Source organism: Drosophila sulfurigaster, chromosome 2L (assembly GCF_023558435.1).
Source record: "Drosophila sulfurigaster albostrigata strain 15112-1811.04 chromosome 2L, ASM2355843v2, whole genome shotgun sequence".
NCBI classification, from domain to species: Eukaryota; Metazoa; Arthropoda; class Insecta; order Diptera; family Drosophilidae; genus Drosophila; species Drosophila sulfurigaster.
The window spans coordinates 21,663,196-21,681,559 of NC_084881.1; the positions used below are offsets into that span (position 1 = coordinate 21,663,196).

The window sequence follows — 18,364 nt, forward strand, 5'->3', positions numbered from 1 at the left end:
TTTAAAATTTTTTTTTTTTTTTTACATTAATATTAAATATGTTATTTTATTTATTTATGGCACTGTTTTGAAGATTTCTTATACTAAATATCTATTAACATCTTTGTATATATATAATGTAATATATCTCTATATATAACATTATTTATTTTTATACATTAATGAAATATTAAATTGTAAATATTAAATAACGCTGTACATTGTCATTTCGAAACTTTCTAAATAATTTAGGTACTCGATTACTTTCAAAACTTTCAAGAGAAATCTTTATATTACAATTAGAATTTACTACATGATTGAATAATAGCCAAATTTTTCTCTCACTGCATACGCGATAGCTGAACTATATTTAGCTTTTTGGCTGCATTCACAATATCACCCAACTACAATACTCCGGATGTCTGTCCAATTGTCTGTGAGGTCTGCCGGGTCGGGTCAGCTGGGTTCTGTTTTACGACTGTTTTTTGCTCGACATGCTGCGCTCTCTGCGCCATTTTGCAACATACCAACAAAAATACAAATAAAGCGAAAAACAAAAAAAAAAAACAAAGACGGAAAAACCGACCCATGCTTTACGGTGCAGGAATCTTCAACCCTGCACAAAATGAGAGTCAACTGACAATGTCTGTTGTAGATGGATGACTGCTGCTGATGCTGATACTGCTGCCGGCGATTGTCATTTTGGCGCATATGTAATTTTTGGAGATGAAAACTAGTTTTTGCAGTGAAACTTGCAAACGCAAATTGCCTTTGGGTTTTGTTTTTAGGGCTTATAGGTGTACTTGAAGTCATCATCTTCCACCTTCAAGTAGCCGTCGAAAGCAAATTCGCCAAAGGCTCTAATGCCAATACAAATTGACGCGAAGACGAATATACACGGCACAATGCCACCAATTATCTGTAATTATTAAAAGAAAAACTTGTATCAAATGCGAAGGAATTCAAGACGCAGTTGGTACTTACAAACTGAAAGGGTCTGAGATTGCCCCAACCGGCGACAATTGTGTTGGATGCATTGCTGCAAGGCAGCAAAAATTGATTGTGCAGCGAGAGAGCATACGGAATGCCAACGCTGCCAGTTCCCCTGCGCAATTGAATTCCCTAAAAAAAGAGCAAGTGAATATGAAAATAAACTAGATCATTGCCAACACTTACCGCTTTAAACATGGGCATCAGTGTCATGCGAGCCAAGGCGGTGCCAGGCGCCAAAAATGTGAACAACGTGCCCAATGAGCTGCCCAAGAAGAGGCAATAGCCAAGATCGAGTTGCTTGCGCACCAACATCTGTTGCAACAACAGCAGCAATTTGGAATCTCGCAGACCAACTACGAAGCCATGTCCGGCTGCCAACATAAATATATGGGCCCAAGGCGTATTCGAATTGACCAGCTTCCAGCCGACCAAAGAAGGAGATGTGCCCGGCTTCTCGGGTTCACGGCACACGTAATAACGGCAAAAGAAATAGTTAGCTGGGATCGCAAAGAACAGCACGCAGGCGGCAATCAAAGCGACTGAGGCGCCACAACGGGCCAAGTGGATTTCATCATCCCATCCATTCGTGAATTGGGGGCTTCGAAGAACTAGCGCTATCATTGTAAACCATATCAATATGGCAACAAGTGTGGCATGGATACTCATTGGGCCCATGGCGTTTTTCTTGTCATTCATGGCCTTGGTCATGGTATCCTTGCCCGCTGCGGCAGCTTCGACTTGTTCCTTCACTGGTCCACCGAACAAGCCAAGGAAAACAATTTGAATCCACAGAATTGACACGATATATCCTAGAATATGTGCGAGTAATATCGCAATAATAATACCACCTACACCCGCCTTCATAAAGCTGCAAGATATGGAATATGCTAAATTAATTCTTCGAGAATTACAGCTGCTTACAGATTAAAGACGGTCAAGATGATTCCATTGGGATTCTGAAACGGCGAGAGCATTGCGCCAATTGTAGATGCATAGCAGACGGTCAAATAAATGCCAACGACTGGCCAAGTTGGATACGGCTTGCTAGCAAATTGAAAACAAATGGAAATCAAGTAAGTGATAGTACATACAACATCGATAAATCAAACTTACGCCTGTCGCTCGTATGTTTCCTCTTCACTATTTGCTGTCAATATGCCAGCCTATAAAAAATAATAATTAATTATTAATGTACTTGTCTTTTGAGGCAACATATATTTAATGCGCACCGTGTTATACTCGGCGACAATTGCCATTGCTATCTTCATGAAAACCGCGGACACAAATGAGGCGTTGAACAAAAATGAAAGTTCAGCGACGATTACAAAAAGCAAAAATTGCAAACTGCGAAGTAGAGGTAAAAGTTAATAAAGGAATGAATATACAAATTGCTTACAATCTTATATTGCCGCCGACGAAGCTAATCGCAATCGCTGCCAGACGTTCGTTTAGCTTTGATGATTCCATGGCGAGACCTATGAATACTGCTCCATATGTTTCAAATATTAGATCGGAATAGTGGGCGGTACATAACGATTTCGAGGTCTGCAAGTGGAAAGTTTTCTATTAATGAGAAAACTTTAGTCGAGTAAGTCAACCTACCGATATACCACATATCGGTATAAAGACAATGAAAATAAATGCAATTGCACCCTGCGCCATAACATTGAATATGTAATAGAGATAAACACAAACTGTCAGATAGATCATGCGATATGCCTGCAACAAAATAACTTCTATAATATAATTCTATATATATTCATTTTTAAATAACTATTTGTCTTACATGCACTTCGGGTCCGAGTAAAATCGGACTAAATAGCAATGGAATTAGCACAAGGAGCACGCCTTTATAATGAAATAAGCAAAACTTTTTGCGCTCATCTTGCTCTGGGTATGGCAGTTGGCCGGGCTTATAGTCTTCTTCGCTAAATGCGTGGCGTATATAAGTAAAAGTATTATATGAGCGAAAACATTAATTACTTACGCCATAAGAAATTATTGTACTTAAATTTAATCTGTAAAATTATTTGCCACACATCAATTTTTAATAAAAAGTGTATTCCATCTGACGACAAATATTCTAAATAACAACTAGATGGAAAAAGTTATATATGATGATTTATTAATCGACGATTGCTGCGATTTTAAAGTATATCAAAATTTAGTCGATGGAAATATTAAATTGCTAAAATTTCTAACCTATATGCACAAAGAAAACATGTGGATAAATAAGACTGTTTACATAAAATACAAACGGTTTATGGCTTCTTGTATCTTTGAGTTCCCTTTGCTTTGTTAGCTCGATATTAGCAAATAAGCATGAGAAAGTGATTTGGTTAAAAAAATATTGACTCATCAGCCAGCGCAGAAGCTTTGCAAATTAATATCATCATGATGAATGAGTTTTTTTTATGTGCATATGAATGAAAATAAATGTCTGATTGGAAATTTCAGTATACATTTGTGTAATTCGCTAGCAGAAGTTTGAGAATTAGTCAGAATGAAATTTAAAAAAAAATATGTATTAATGCTATAAATTAGTCTGTCATAAATGTGTTATCAAAGCCACTTGAGTAGTTCGAGTGGCACTTGAAGTGATCGTAGGTAATGTATGTATTAATTGTTGTGTTACTCAGGAAATATCTAAAACTAATTATAGCCATTTCCATACGTAGTGTGATTCATGTTGATAACGCTTATCGCGTTTGATTCGTGGTCAAAGTTATTATTTGTGATTTGTTATTGTGGTATTCCCCCTTGGCCTTACTCGATTACTAAGCACTGTGATAGCGGGTTGAATTTTGATGATTGAATTTGAATACATATTGGTATACTATAAAGTGAGTTCTTCTGATGCTGACATTCAACAAGCACTTTTGTGGTAACTACCACTAAGTACGAACAATATCTACGAAGCATGACTATCTTCTTGGTGGCAATGTAGAGTCTTCAGCTATCTTACGCATGCTTATTGCCAAAGTTTTTTTCTAATAGCTGGCAAGTTTTGTGGGTCAAGTTTTAAGCAGCGCGCTGCCAACCAGCCAGCCAGCCAACGACTCACTGCCTGCACTTTTGGCCAATAAAACTTTTCACTACTGGCAAAGGGATTTCGGTGGGGAAGGTGAAGGTGAAGGAGAAGGAGAAGGGTTGTAGGGCCACGTGGCGCGTAACAATGCGCACTCGTTGGCAATTTTGCGTAACTGTTCGCCGTTCTGCTTCGTTAGGGTAGTCAGATGCCTGGACTGTTCCCCCTTTCTCTTTCCGATTCTCCCTTGAGCTGGCTGCATAAACTTTGCCCGCCAGCCAAAAGCGGATGTCACTGCAGATAATGTTGCATCAAATGTTTTGGGGCGCACGTGTCTCTGTCGTCCTGCTCCTGCTCTCCGTCTGTCTTTGGTATCCGACTGTCTGTTGGCTGCTGACTGTCAGCGCACCTGTCTCTGACTCACCTGCTTCTTGTTACTTTGTTTGTGCAATCGGCAGTGAAATGCGCGATCCATTCTTCCTCCTTTCACCTCCCTTCTTTTTTGTCTCTCTCTCTCTCTCTCTCTCTTTGCATGCCTTGCAAAGTTTTGTGGCTCAACTTATACCCTGAAACCAGTCCAGGTTGCCCGCATTTGTTGTTCTTGTTTCATTTGAGTTCATTGTTGGCCTGCCATTTGGTTTTCGGGGTTTTGTGCTACAATATTTTCCATTGCCTGCCTCTACTGCTACTGCAACTGCAACTGCTACTGCTACTGCTACTGCAAACGACGAGCATGTATTTTGGGCATGCGGCTGTTTTTAAATGTAATTTCGACTACTACTGCCTCTGGTTGGTTTTCCACTTCAATTAATCCGGCATTCATTCAATTTCTTTTGGTAATTGAAATTATTCGTGTAAATGTAAAGTTGCGCTCGTTTTTATTTGCCAATCTCCAGTTTTTGTGCTGTGAATTTCCATAAGTCAAAGTGCGAAATAATGGCTATTTTTTATTTAAAAAATGTTTAATACTTTTATTTTTTTAAAATAAATTTTTATTTAGTTCCAAAAATTGTTGAAATTCTATTATAGCCTATAAAATAAAATAATGAAGTAATTTTTTAATGATTTAATCTTAAGAAAGAAGAATAGTTTATCCTATAAAACAATGATTTTCCTTTTAGTATCATAGTCATTATTTACAGTTCTCGGAGCTGGTTTAAAGCATACTATATTATTTATTTTTATTTCAAATTATTTCTATAAGCATTGAAATTGATATTTCTATATTTCGTTCCAATTTTAAATTTTCATTGTTAATTTTAAAGTTAATTATTTAATTTTATTTACAAGGATTTTAATAAGCATTGACATTGGTATTTCTATCATTCATTCCAATTTTAAATTTCGTTATTAATGTATAGTTAAATTGAATAACAACACATTGCGAAAATGTCAATGAAATCTTGGTTAGTTCTTTTTTGACATTGATATCGAACGATTTCGACGAACTACAAACAGATAGATAAAACTAACCCAAAATCTTACAGTCTTACATTCAATACGAGTATTTTGGTCTGTGAAAAACAATTCTTATCAAATGTTTTAGCCGTATCACAATGTCAGCGACAATTTTTAGCAATGCCATGTTCTGTCATCGGAATTAAGTTGAACACGTGTGAAATCAGCTGTGGCAAGTACCACAGGTAAACCGCTCTGAAAACACGGTTATTGTTGTTGTAAATTGATGTTTGTTGTCGTTGTTGTTGTATCTAGATGGTGATTGACGGCGACGCTAGACTTGAATGCAGTGGCCATTGAGGTATGTGGAGCCCGAAGTGGAAACAATGATGGGTACAACTACCACAATGACGACACAAACAAACAACGCTACGTATGAACGTATGACAATAGTAATAACAAAAACAACAACAGCTACAGCAACAATAGCAAGGACGGCAGCAACAATAGCCAAACAAAAAGAACACGAAATGGCTGCGGATGTTGATTGACTTTTTGTTGAACAAATTTTCGCATACGGAAGTTTGATAAACAAAAATGGCTATGTTTTGTCTTGGATTTATACGGCGCTTTTTCTCTCTCACTATCTAGCTCCCTCTTTAGTTCTCCTTCGTCAGTCTCTTTCTGTTGTTGTACAAAATTTGCATGGCCTTGCGTCAAACGGTGCGTATACGCAATGTCAGGCAGCAACGACTTTTGGCAAAGACATCAAGCTATGAGTGAAAAGTGGCATCGTTTGACTTCGCCACGTTTTACCGGGGTCTGATTAGGGTTAAGTGTGCGACCTCGCAAACCTCGCAGCACCCGAAAACATGTAAAATAATTATACTATAATGCGAACATAAGCCCGTAGACTGATGGTCGGCGCATGTTGCCAGTTCAGTTTTATGGCATTAACCGTAGAAGTTTTCTCTCTGCCTGTCAGTCAGTCAGTCAGTCAGTCAATGCCTCAGTCAGCTGCCTTTTGTGTGTGAGATAAACTCATGTCAAGTGTGGCCCATATTTTGAGCTGCTTTAAGCCGATTTCAAAGTCAAAGTCTATTGCTGTATTTTCCCACACATTCTTATTTAATCCTAAAAGTACAATGGCTCAAAGAGCTGCAACAGTTAAGCGATGATTTAAGTTAAACGCGTTTGCGGCAACGTCGTCCAAAGAGTTCCCAGCCCCACCAGCAACGCTGATCGGTGTCCATCAACAGTTCACTGGTCATCGTCAGCTCCTCCTCTTCCGCTAAGATCTGAGCACAGTTCCTTTGCTCATATTCTGCCTGCAATCGGTCCAGTGTTCGACAATAGTCTTCCATATCCTGCGGACGCGACTGCTCCATATCCAACACAATTTTCCCCGTACAATAACTTGAGATAATCAAAGCAGCAACAAGCAATTGAATGCACAACTCTCTTCGACTGCACAGCATGCTGCGACTGCAAGGCGACGACTAAACTTGTAACTTAAAAACAGAGTCTAGCTTTGCCATCGCGCAAAACTAATAAAAATAGAAAACAGCTGTTTAGACAATTCTAAATATAATTAATTGCTAAAATCGCGACTGGCACAAGCAAGCAATATTGTTAATCTATAAATTAAAGGGAGATTTCCGTGAAATTATATATGTTGTTTAAAGACAAGCACTTAATTGAGTGGCCAATTGATTACAACAAATGAAGAGCGTAATAAATGAAACTATTTCGTGGAAAAAGTGAAAAATGCTTGCGACTCTTATCAGCGGAAGAAGTTGTGCGTGATGCGAGCAATAGCTTGTGAAAAGTACAAGATAGCGTTTAATTAAAATTGGTTAACAAGCATCAAGCTTATGTTGCCACATTTATCAAATTAAATAAAATTGGAAAATGTTTCAGTTTACGTATATGGTTTTATCTGAAATTGCGAAGAAGATTTTCGGTATAAAAGCCTAGAATGGCGCAGTAAAGTCATTCAGTGTTTACTAGACAATTACCTATCATGGCTGGTAAGTGAGAATTACAAATCGCAATCGTATCGAGGATGAGCTACAAAAAGTGTGATATATGAATTCCAGGTACTTTCCTGTTCGCAACGATTCTGTGCTTGGCTCTGGGCAATGCTCTGGCAGCCGATGTGCTCGAAGGATCCTACAACGTGACCCAAGTGTGCACCATGGTAAAGACGGGCACCTCACTGGGCAGCATTCAATCCTGCGATTATTATTACGTCTGCAGCTCATCTGGACCCGTGAAGACTACCTGCTCAACTGGTTACTCATACAACTTTAGAACTCAGACCTGCCAGCCCACCGCCCAAGTGAGCTGCTACTATGGCTTGGAGAATCCATGTGCTGGCAAGACTGGCTCCAGTTTTGTGCCAAAAGTGAACACTTGCAATGGTTGGTACTGGTGCAATGGCGAAACGATTGGCAACACTGGCACCTGTGCCAGCGGACAGAAATTCGACAGCACTTCCCAGAAATGCGTCTATGGCAGCTGCACAACGACTGACAGCACCGATGAAGACTCTCTGTCAAGCTATTGCGATGTGGTGCCACCCGGCATGTACTTTGGAAGCGTTAGTAACTGCAAGCAATGGTACTCTTGCAGCAGCAACGGCACACTCTCAACTGGAGATTGCGCGTCAAGCGTAAGTCAATACTAATTCAACATTTATATATTTTACTATTCCTATTTATGTTTCGATTGATTATTTTAGGCATTCATTGTGCAAACCGGTTCTTGTGGCTATAGCACCGATGCCGGTGCCTGCGATAGAATTGTTGAAGCAGCCACGCCCAATACGTGCACTACGTCTGGCACCAAGGCACCAAGTAACACCACATGCGGCACTTGGTATTTGTGCAATGGCAGCACCTATGTAGAGCAAACCTGTCCCACTGGCACCTACTATAATGTCGGCACAGGGGCCTGCGTCACTCGTGCGACTGCAACTCCGGCCGCTGGCTGCAATCGTTGCCAATATGCAACAACTACATTTGTCAATGCTGTCGACGATAAGCTTTGCGACACTTATTACTATTGCTCGGACGGCAAGGCTAGCGATGTTATCACATGTCCAGGAGACCGCTTTTTCAATGAAGACATCCAGGCATGTGATAATGATTCCAAACTATCGGAATACGTGCCAACGCATGGTGCCTGCAAGGGAGCCAGTGTCTCCTCTAGCTCTACGACAGTTACAACTGATCCCAGCGCTACCACTGTCTCAGGTGAAACTCCAGGGACTGACGCACCCACTACAGTGACTGTCGCAACCACCACAGTGGATGGAACTAAAAATCTATAAACAATACTGTGGCCACCAATAATAAATAAAGCAAGCATTTTAACAAAATGATACTAAATTGTATAATTGGCATAAATTAAATGTAAACGAATTCATTTCAAGATTAAATATTTGACAAATACTTCGCTTGGGGTATTTCACTAAACGACATCTATTAAAACATTCATGATAACATTAATTGCATTAATAACTATTTGTAGCGGCCTTTTGTTAAAGCAACGCGATAATGATTTAGATATGTTGGAATTGAAATTCAAAAGAATTGCGTGTGACGCCATTGAATTAGGCATATTTGGTGATAATGATAATATAATAATTATCAGCGATTCTTTTTGGCATGAAGTTTCATAGTATAAATAAGACTGCTACAAGGCAAATTTCAATTAGTACAACGAAAAAACTCGAAACTTGCATACAATGGCTGGTAAGTGCGAATAAAAAATGGGTCTTAAATTGAATGTATAAGTATCGTTGTTAATTAAAGGATACTACTTATTGGCAACTATGCTGTGCTTGGCTGTGGGTAATGCCCTGGCAACCGCTGTCGTCCTCGAAGGAACCTACAATGTCACCCAAGTGTGCACCATGGTGAAAGCTGGCACTCGCATTGGAGGCACTCAATCATGCGATTATTTCTATACGTGCACCTCATCGGGGCCCAAGAAGGCAACCTGCGCTACGGGTTACACCTACAACTACAAGACACAGAGCTGTGTGCCCACTGGCCAGGCGAGCTGCTACTATGGCCTGGCGAATCCATGTGCCGGCAACACTGGCAACAAATGGGTGCCTCATGTGAGCAATTGTCAAGCCTGGTATTGGTGCAACGACGATAAGATTGCCGGCAATGGTGAATGTGCCGATGGACTCAAATTCGAGAGTGCCACACAGAGATGTGTGTACGGCAGATGCAGCAGCAATGCAGCGGGATCTGGTGATGTGTCGATCTGCAGTGTGGTGCCACCCAACGTGTACTTTGGTGCCACCGATAGCTGCAAGACCTGGAACTACTGCAGCGACAGCGGCGTGCTCTCAACCTCTGCCTGCAACTCAAGTGTAAATAATTGCTTATTGTTTTTGGTTAACATTTGATGATTTATTCATGACCTTCCTTAGGCATTCATTGTATCCACTGGTGAGTGCGGTTACAGCTCGTATCCCGGTGCCTGCGACAGAGTTACCAGCGATCCAGTGCCTACAACCTGCACCACACTGGGCACTAAGCAAGCTGATCCCGAGGTGTGTGGCAGTTATTATGTCTGCGACGGCAGCTTCTTCCAGTTGAACAAATGCCCCACTGGCGCCTACTATGATGTGGCTAAGGAGACGTGTGCTTTGCGCCAAACCGCTGTTCCCATTGCCACCTGCAATCGCTGTCAGGACACTTATATTGGTTTTGCCAATGCTGTCGATGATAAACTGTGTAACTCGTATTATTACTGCGAGCACGGCGAGCATGGAGCGACTTCCACTTGCCCAACTGGTAAATATTTTAATGAAGAACTTCAAGCATGCGATGACGACAATGACTTGGCTACATATGTGATTGATAATGGCGCCTGTTCCGGGGCTAAAGCAACAGACTCCAGTGAGGCCGATGAGGATTCTACGGAAACACAAGAGGATACTAAAGAAGATTCTAAAGAAACCAACGAAGCTTCAAACGACACAAAAAGTGGTGCTAAGTAAGCGCAATAAACAACAATTAAATAATCAAAAATTCTAATTACTCGCTAAGAATATTTATTAACAATAAAAGAGCAGAGCACAACGTCCAACATTTTATACATATAAAGAAAAGACGAGAAGCTAACTTGAAGTTTTATATTTATAATAGGTATTTTAATAATTTATGATTTAGTTTACGATTATCAAAATACGTTTATGTTTTTAATAGAGAAATGTAATTCTTATTCTATGACAATTAAATAATAATTAGTGTTTCACAAGTAAAATATTGATATTTGCCAACTACACATTTATCATAATATAGTAGTATTGACATTGTGGGTTTCACAACATTTTTGCAATCAATTCTTAACTGTTGCAAAAGTCAATCGAATGGAACCAATAATATCTACTATGCAGCATTTTTTTCACTGCACTTTTACTTTGAATTCCGCATAAAAATTGATGTTGAATATTTCCCGCGTATAAAAATTGAATTGAATTTTTTTTTCTTTTTACACACACCACACCATCAGATGACTTGTTAACTATTTTTCACAGCACGATATAATGAATATATCTCAGCGGGTTTTTTTCGTGTAGTTTTCTATCGCTGCATTCACATTCTGAAATGAGGGCTGCAGCACAGCATCGAATTGGCACATCCAATCGAGCGTGAATCGCGCCGTTATCAATATTATTTAATATCGTTGTGAAAGTAAACTTTCACCCCGCTTTTTTAAACTTCAGAAAATGTGACAGGCGCTAAATAAAAAAATACGAAATTGGCGTGGAAAACTGTATGAAATGCATCAGAAAAATGTAGCGAAATAAAAAATCCAAATACCTTAATAAATTACAAGATAAGAATAAAAACTGAAAAGATTAAAGTTTATATTAATAACGTTGGATGGAGCTAATACACGTTGAAGCAGAACAATTTTTGTAATAACCTGTCGCTATGGAAGGGAAATAATTTATCTTATTGCAATAATTCTGCTTATTTGCTTTATGCTCATATTGCGTGGCACCTTTTTCGTGGTAGAATGTTTACTTACAGCACAATTCCATTATGTGCTTTGTGTTTGACGCATAAATACGAAATCCCCAAATGTTAATTCAGTTAAAAATTGCCACCGTTGGCAAACGACAAAAACAACTGGCCGAACTGTCAGTTGTTGGTTGTCCTCACTTGCTGCTCTCAGCTGCTGTTCGCAGTCAAATCTCAGCATGAAATTCATTTCGGATTAAATTAAGGATTAAGGTAACTTTTTCAAAGGTATGCTCTGCAATGGGCATTACAGGCCAGCTCTCGCTCGCCAACCAGAAATGTTACGGCATTCTCTTTTCTTCTCTTCACTTCTCGTCTTTGCCATTTTTTTGTTTCGTATTTTTAATTCCATTTCAGCTGCTGTGTGGCTGCTGCTGCTGTTGCTGGATGTTGGATAAGGTAGTTGCTACTCTAGCCTTGAAAGCTATACGGACTACCGTGGCAAAGCGCTCTTAAGTATTTAAGCAAATTTAAAAACTTGTTAAGCTCCATAATGAAGCAATTTTGTGCATTGTACGGCATCAAGTTGGGTACATTTTATTGGCTTTCGTCGCTTGGCTAATAATGTTGAGCATTAGCCTCAACTCATTTGATTTTCGGCACTTTCTTAACATTCGTTTTTTGTTATTATTAATTAGCTGACACGCATACTGACGGGACGCGCCCATTAAACGTGGTCCTCAATGAGTTCAGCTGTTCAGCTGTTCAACTGTTCAACTGGCCCCGTAACCTGTACAAAGATGTGTCCTAATGACATTACAACAATGGCAGCCGGAATGATAATGAGCCCAGTCGAGCAGCCGAACAGCCAGCAGCAGTGAACCAGCCCATGTGGCAACTTGAGCTTTAGCTCGTTATGGCTGCTAAATGCCACTCATTTCATTTCAACAACTCCATTAAAGCAACGACAAAGAGCAACGCACAAAGAGGCGACTCCCCTTTTCAACATCCTCTGCCAGGTTGAATCTTTAGTTCTCCAGCCACCTGTCACCTGGCACCAACAGCTGGTGCGGTTTGGGGCTCTCTTCACAAGAATTAAAAGCGGCCTCAACAGAAAAATTCAATTATATAATTTTGACCTTTTTATTTTTTTTGGTTTTGTTTTCATTTTGTGTTGATGGCCCTTTGTGTGCTTGATTTAAATGCTTCTGCATATTCTTTGCGTATTTTTTTGTTTTAACAATAGACGAAAATGTTTGCAGTTTAAAGGATCTCGAAAAATAACAGTAGTAATTCATGCTGTTAGAACAAAAGGTGAATTGCATTGTATATGTTGTTTTTATTTGCCATTGTTAGATTGCAAAGTTCACAATGCCACGTTGCGTATGAGTAATGCCATTTGCAATGTTTAAAGCTGAAAACTGAAAGAGTTGCATACAAAACTAACTATAGCAATTACGTTGCCTTCCATGCCAGCTAAATGAAGTGACTTCTAATGAGTTTCAAACTAGCTAAAGGCATGGAGACACACATTCTATACGTTGCTGTAATATTATACTTAACTAGAGACACATGTCGAATGGCTTTCGGTTTCGTCATAAATCTTCATTCCCGACAACGTGCATCATCATCATCATCATCATCATCTTCGTCGTCGTCTTCGTCTTCACATTCAGCGCGTGATCTTTGGCTGCCATATATTTGTTTCTTGAGCTTCCTCTTTTGTTGCCAGCTTGATGTCGGTTTATGCGTCATTTATCATGCGAATCTCTTTACTTGTCACATTTTGACGCTGCCACTGTTGCTGCTGTTGCTCCGGTTGCTGCTTCTGCTTCTGCTGCTGCTGCACCAATGATGAATTTTCAGTTTTCAATGCGACAGAGCCGAGTGACAAACTGACTGGCAGCGAATGCAACAATGACTGACGACCTGACAAAGCGATCCCAGCCACAGCACCGCATCAGTCACATTAAAGCCTGACTCTGGTTTATCTCTCACTTTTGCTTTCCTTTTCTCTTGTGCCGTTCATACAAATAGGCGCAATAAATATGCGCCTTGTGGGTCATCATCTCAATCGATTCGCAAGCACTTTTAATTTCCGTCAAAAAATTCACTTTACAACATTTTTACACCAAGAAAGAAAACAGCAAAAATGGTAAACAAACCGAATAAATGTAATTGTTGTCAAGTGAAAATTCAATTGGTAAACAGAGAAGACCGGACATATAATTGAATTTGCACAAATTTGCGCATTACTCGTTGATTTCATAATGAGCCGCAAATCGCATGCATATTTTATAAGGATAATTGGCTCAAGCTCTCCGTCAATGACACGGAAGTTGCATGTCAAATTGAGGGTATTGTTTTATTATTACCCCGGTTAGGGGAGTTGAGCATTGGAGTTTCGTTTCAATGGAGAATTGTTTCACTGGCAGCGTTATGATTGAAAATAATTACGCGTAAAACTTCAACAATGCAAATTTAATGACTTTTATAATGATGGCGGTTTGGCATTTGTTATTGCAGCTGTCGCTGTTGTTGGCGCTGTCGTCGTCGCTGGCGTTTTGCATCCTCTGGCGCATTGTGCAAAACTTCTACTACCACTATTCACAAGTCCAACTGTGAGTGTAATTAGGTGCATTCCATCTACCCAGCAGTGAAGACGAATATCAAAAACTTTGTGCACTTTTGTCGTCCTTATTTCGTGTGGAATATTATTAATATCTAAAACGATGTCGGAGGCAGCCAGAGGCAAAAATACTTATTACACTCTTGTGGTATAAGCATGGAAGTTGTTTTACGTTATTTTGCCATAATTTTAAGTACAAATATTAAACATTATCAACTTTACTTTAATCGCAACAATTATGCAACTCCTTTGCAATTACGATAATTTGTTTTGTTCGCCCTTTTAAGAGCAATATTTGTGCGCAAATATTTTTCGGATTGACATTCATTTTGCATTTGCTTGATTGACGTACGTATTTTTATTGGTTTACGATATTTGTTTTGTATTGTGGGTCATCATTTGATTAACGGCAAATAAATCAAACAGTGCAACATTGCATTTCACTTGTTTAAATTATAATTTAAATACCAAACACATTTAATGAGCTGTTCGCAGCACTTTCACCCTTATGTGCCCCTATTGCAGTTCAACTTTCCTCTTGCTCTGCTGCTGAGCGGGGCACAAAATTTATTTATAGTAAATGATTATGGTGCACACATGTCAAATGTTTTATTTAAGTGAATTTTAAATGCCTACAAATTGCCCCGCCTCATTGTTCGGTTTAGTTTCGGTACGGTTTTTGTGTTTTGCATAAACATATTTCATTTGGGCTTTAACAAATTTATTTGCCAACGTGTGTAAAAGGGGCAGCAGCACCAGCGCAGCCGGAGAAAGAGCCACAGCCACGCCTTCTAACCCACCAGCATGCCAGCATGCAAATAGACCCATAGCTTTATTTATGCATGCCAGCCAAGCAGGCAAACAAACAAGATACATCAAACGTGCCCGGGTCCAGTAATAGTAACGGCACCTCAAACTGTCTGGGCACGGATCCTGCCAAAATCGTCCCAAAAAAGAGAGAGCAAAAAAATTGTGAAGTAGTGCAAAGTTTGTAGGCTGCACGACGACAACATACTCTCTAATAATTTAGGAAAAATACTTATCCAAAAACATAGTTAGCTTGCAAAAATACAATTTTTATGTATCAATTAATAATTAATTAATTTCTAATCCTTACTTCTATTTTCTAGCTACAATAATTCAATATTATAATAACCCATTTCCTCAGCTAAGATGCAGGGTGTAGAAGTTTAAGGACATGTGTTTGCTGGATGGCTGTGTTAGTCTGTGTGTGTGTGTGTGCTGCTGACGTGTCCATCCTTTTTAGCCAACTTGCTCTTTTCTGTTGAAACGTGTAAATTTATAATTAAACGCCAACACTTTTTTCAATGCTCCAAACAGGACATACAAACCTCACGCTTCTCCGGCTTCCGTTTCCTCTATCTCTCACTTTATCGCTTCCACACTCTTTCACTTTCTATTGCTCTCTTTCTCTCTCTCTCTCTCTCTATCTCATTCTTTGTTTCGCTGTCTTGCTTTTGGAGTAACAGTGGCCAAGCATTTGTGCTCATCGTTCGTTTCGTTTTTAGCCATTTATGCGGAAATCTTCGTGTAAGCACTTAATTAGTGGTAAAAGTTAAACAGCCCCAAACAACAAAAGCAGCTGAAAGAGGCCCAACAAAGAACAACAATAACAACTGTTTTGTCGGGTGTATCCTGGCTGACACCGGGTCGGGGATTAATTTATTTCATTTGACGCAGATTAGATTAAATGGCACAAAGGCTCTGCATTTCCCGGCTCGTTGCACAGCGTCTAAAAACTTTTTCAACTCTCTCTCTCTCTCTTATTCTCTCTCTCTCTTTGTGAGTGGCAAATATTTTCATTTCTCTTTTTGCCATTTTGTGGTTTTACTGAATTACTATTCTACACAACTCTGTTTTGCGGCATGCGTGTGTGTGCGTGTGTGTGTGTGAGTGACTATAGGGATATTAGGGTGTCAAGTGCCTGATGCTTGATGAGGTCAACTTCACATATGGCTCCGGCTCGGCTCGTAGGCTTAACAATTTGCAACGGTAATGAGTGGGGCTATCATATTAATAAGTTTAAATATAAATGCCCCTTCATGATATGCAAATTTTCATAGCATACTTTTCAACAATGTGACTCGTTATGACATTTTGGCATGCTCTCCCACACACACACACACACACACACCCCAACTCGCACACGCACACTGTTTGTTTGCTTAATCCGAAAAGCTTAACAATACGTGATTTGTATCTGAGGCCATTTGCACGCATGCAACAACAACAATGGCATTAGCAGCAATAACAACACTAATTACAACAATGCACTATGGGGAAAAATTTGCATTTTTCAACAATTAATAAACGCCACAATTCATGAGTATCACTAAGCAAAATTTTGGGATGTGGTTTCTTAAAAATTTTTGTATACATATATGTTAGAAGCGTTAAGGAGTTTTTTTTTAATTAAAAAAAAATATGAGGTCTTGCTGGGTCATTTAATATGATTGAAATATAAACTCACTCTTATTAAATGAACAAAAATTACAAAAATCTAAAGAGTTTCTATTGCATAAGAAATCATATAAAAAAAATTATCTTAAAAGATAATTAAATAAAAATATATATAAATTTAAAAGCTCTCTCAATTGCTTAATATGTATGATTAAAAATAAAGCAGATAATAAACAAACCCTAAAATGACTTAATATTGATAGTTAAAGTTTCGTTAGTCATTTCGAATTGTTTTTAGTTTCTTTTGTAGTTTGCAAGGAGTGAGACTTTCCTTGCAGACCCTCAAAAACAATAAACGTTCGTTTTGCAATATTTGAACATTATAATCTATGTTCTCTCTACTAATTCTATGAATTGTTTTCATTCATTTTTTTTAGTGCAACAAATAACGTATCATAAAATGTAAGTACTTTAAATTTAGTTCTAAAAATATCTGAGGATCTAAAATGTCATTAAAGTTATGAAATAATTCTTATAAAATCTAGACTTACTCCATAGTGCACTGGATTTGATTAAGAACATGCTTCGTTGAGCGCCAAAAGAAAAGATGAACAACAAAAAGAACAAAAGCAAAAACGAAAGAAATACGAAAACAGCAGCGATTATTTGAGGATTTATTTATAAAAATGACTCAACCACAACAACTTACCACGCCCACTTGGCGAACCCGCTTGTGGCGTTTAATTAACTTTTGCACAAAATTGCGCGCAACAACTTTAAAACGATAAAACTTTTTATGAGCTGCTCGCTTGGTTTTGCAATGCATTTTGTTTTGCGCTTTGTGTGGTGGCCAAATTACAATATGAATTTTAGTTTGCTCGATGAAATAAAGTACCATAAACTGCCTGCAGCATGAGAAACCAACTAACACATATCTTTCAATTTAAATAAATTAAATGTAAAGCCAAATAATAAATATATAATATTGTTGGAATATTTATTTGATTTTGACAATGATTAGTTGACTTGTTTGCATTGTCTTCTAGTATACTCAATATTCCCCTGTTGGAACTTTTGTTTACTTACAGGGTATAACAATTAAACTTGTGGTACTTATACCCGCATATAAAGCAACAACGCCATCACGCCCAGCCCAACTTCGTGGTTGACTTTTAAATTGCATAACTGTTTGGCCCAGCGCTGTAGGTCAACGTGGACGAACGATGACATCTCAAAAGTTTTGCAGCCCAGGTGACATGGCCACCGACGACTTCAGCTGCATTTTTGCAGTCACTGTGGCACTGTGTTGCTGGCCCGCGGAGATTTTTCAATGGTTGCGTCAAGTTGGCGGCATAAATAAACAACAACAAAAGGCAGCAGAAGCATAATAACAACAGCAATAAAAGCAGACAGCGATGACAAGAACGGCAGCCATTTTGCGTTGGCAAATGGAAATAAACCGCACAACGGACAACTTTTACCTCACTCTGTTAATGGGTCAATTTATCTGCCGCTGTTGCCTCGACAGTTTACAAAATGTGACAACAGCAACAGAAGCAAGAGCAACAAAAGCAACAGTCAACGATAACAAGCAAGTTGAGCGCTGCATACAAAATTAAACAAAAATTGAAGCGTTTTGCATGCGCTTCGAAAAATTTGAAAACTTCCCTCATGAAACTATTTTCCAATTTTAATTGCAACCCCTCACGGCATGCTATCTATGATGATCCCGCTGGCAGAATGCCAACAACGCTCTAATTAACTGTTCACTTTATTTAGTTGTCATTTTGGAATCTTCTCAAAAGTTGAGCAGCATTTTTCGATCTTACAATGTATCTTGAAGTTTTCTAAGTTTTAGAGTTATAAAGCCAGCAAAGCATTAGCAATATTACATTTAATAAACCCTTTTAATTGTTTGCAGAA

General features: G+C 38.8%; 4 protein-coding genes across 5 annotated transcripts; 2 read left to right on the forward strand and 2 right to left on the reverse strand.

Moving 5' to 3' along the window:
- Positions 1 to 238: 238 nt before the first annotated feature.
- On the reverse strand, positions 239 to 3,114 carry LOC133845338 (protein I'm not dead yet). Of its 2 annotated transcripts, XR_009894741.1 has the most exons (11): positions 2,960 to 3,114; positions 2,759 to 2,900; positions 2,575 to 2,691; positions 2,369 to 2,517; positions 2,202 to 2,316; positions 2,086 to 2,135; positions 1,894 to 2,016; positions 1,156 to 1,840; positions 964 to 1,101; positions 566 to 898; positions 239 to 485 (listed from the first exon to the last, which is right to left on the reverse strand). XR_009894741.1 is itself a non-coding variant. In XM_062279777.1 (10 exons), the coding sequence occupies exons 1-10, from the start codon at positions 2,962 to 2,964 to the stop codon at positions 764 to 766; spliced, it is 1,659 nt and encodes a 552-aa protein (XP_062135761.1). In that variant the 5' UTR covers positions 2,965 to 3,114; the 3' UTR covers positions 239 to 763. The 2 variants fall into 2 exon arrangements, 1 of the variants encoding a protein (XP_062135761.1); XM_062279777.1 differs by having other exon boundaries at positions 239 to 898.
- Positions 3,115 to 6,505: 3,391 nt separating this feature from the next.
- On the reverse strand, positions 6,506 to 6,909 carry LOC133850367 (uncharacterized). The gene has a single exon (XM_062286438.1). It carries the CDS (start codon positions 6,874 to 6,876, stop codon positions 6,583 to 6,585), a length of 294 nt encoding a protein of 97 aa, XP_062142422.1. The 5' UTR covers positions 6,877 to 6,909; the 3' UTR covers positions 6,506 to 6,582.
- A 370-nt stretch (positions 6,910 to 7,279) lies between these two features.
- On the forward strand, positions 7,280 to 8,780 carry LOC133850366 (peritrophin-48-like). The gene is made up of 3 exons (XM_062286437.1): positions 7,280 to 7,428; positions 7,498 to 8,072; positions 8,142 to 8,780. Exons 1-3 carry the CDS (start codon positions 7,422 to 7,424, stop codon positions 8,730 to 8,732), a joined length of 1,173 nt encoding a protein of 390 aa, XP_062142421.1. The 5' UTR covers positions 7,280 to 7,421; the 3' UTR covers positions 8,733 to 8,780.
- A 313-nt stretch (positions 8,781 to 9,093) lies between these two features.
- Positions 9,094 to 10,597, forward strand: LOC133842932 (peritrophin-48-like). The gene is made up of 3 exons (XM_062276241.1): positions 9,094 to 9,156; positions 9,217 to 9,788; positions 9,849 to 10,597. Exons 1-3 carry the CDS (start codon positions 9,150 to 9,152, stop codon positions 10,419 to 10,421), a joined length of 1,152 nt encoding a protein of 383 aa, XP_062132225.1. The 5' UTR covers positions 9,094 to 9,149; the 3' UTR covers positions 10,422 to 10,597.
- Positions 10,598 to 18,364: the final 7,767 nt, after the last annotated feature.

What these genes read in the sequence shown, in the direction of transcription:
- LOC133850366 (XM_062286437.1), top strand. An exon ending in CTGGAGATTGCGCGTCAAGC is followed by an intron (nt 8,073 to 8,141) that starts GTAAGTCAATAC and finishes TGATTATTTTAG; the next exon opens with GCATTCATTGTGCAAACCGG.
- LOC133850367 (XM_062286438.1), bottom strand. Translation starts at nt 6,876, where the DNA reads ATGCTGTGCAGTCGAAGAGAGTTGTGCATTCAATTGCTTGTTGCTGCT.
- LOC133842932 (XM_062276241.1), top strand. An exon ending in CCTCTGCCTGCAACTCAAGT is followed by an intron (nt 9,789 to 9,848) that starts GTAAATAATTGC and finishes GACCTTCCTTAG; the next exon opens with GCATTCATTGTATCCACTGG.
- LOC133845338 (XM_062279777.1), bottom strand. An exon ending in TTGTCGCCGAGTATAACACG is followed by an intron (nt 2,136 to 2,201) that starts GTGCGCATTAAA and finishes TATTTTTTATAG; the next exon opens with GCTGGCATATTGACAGCAAA. An exon ending in GAAACATACGAGCGACAGGC is followed by an intron (nt 2,017 to 2,085) that starts GTAAGTTTGATT and finishes TCAATTTGCTAG; the next exon opens with CAAGCCGTATCCAACTTGGC.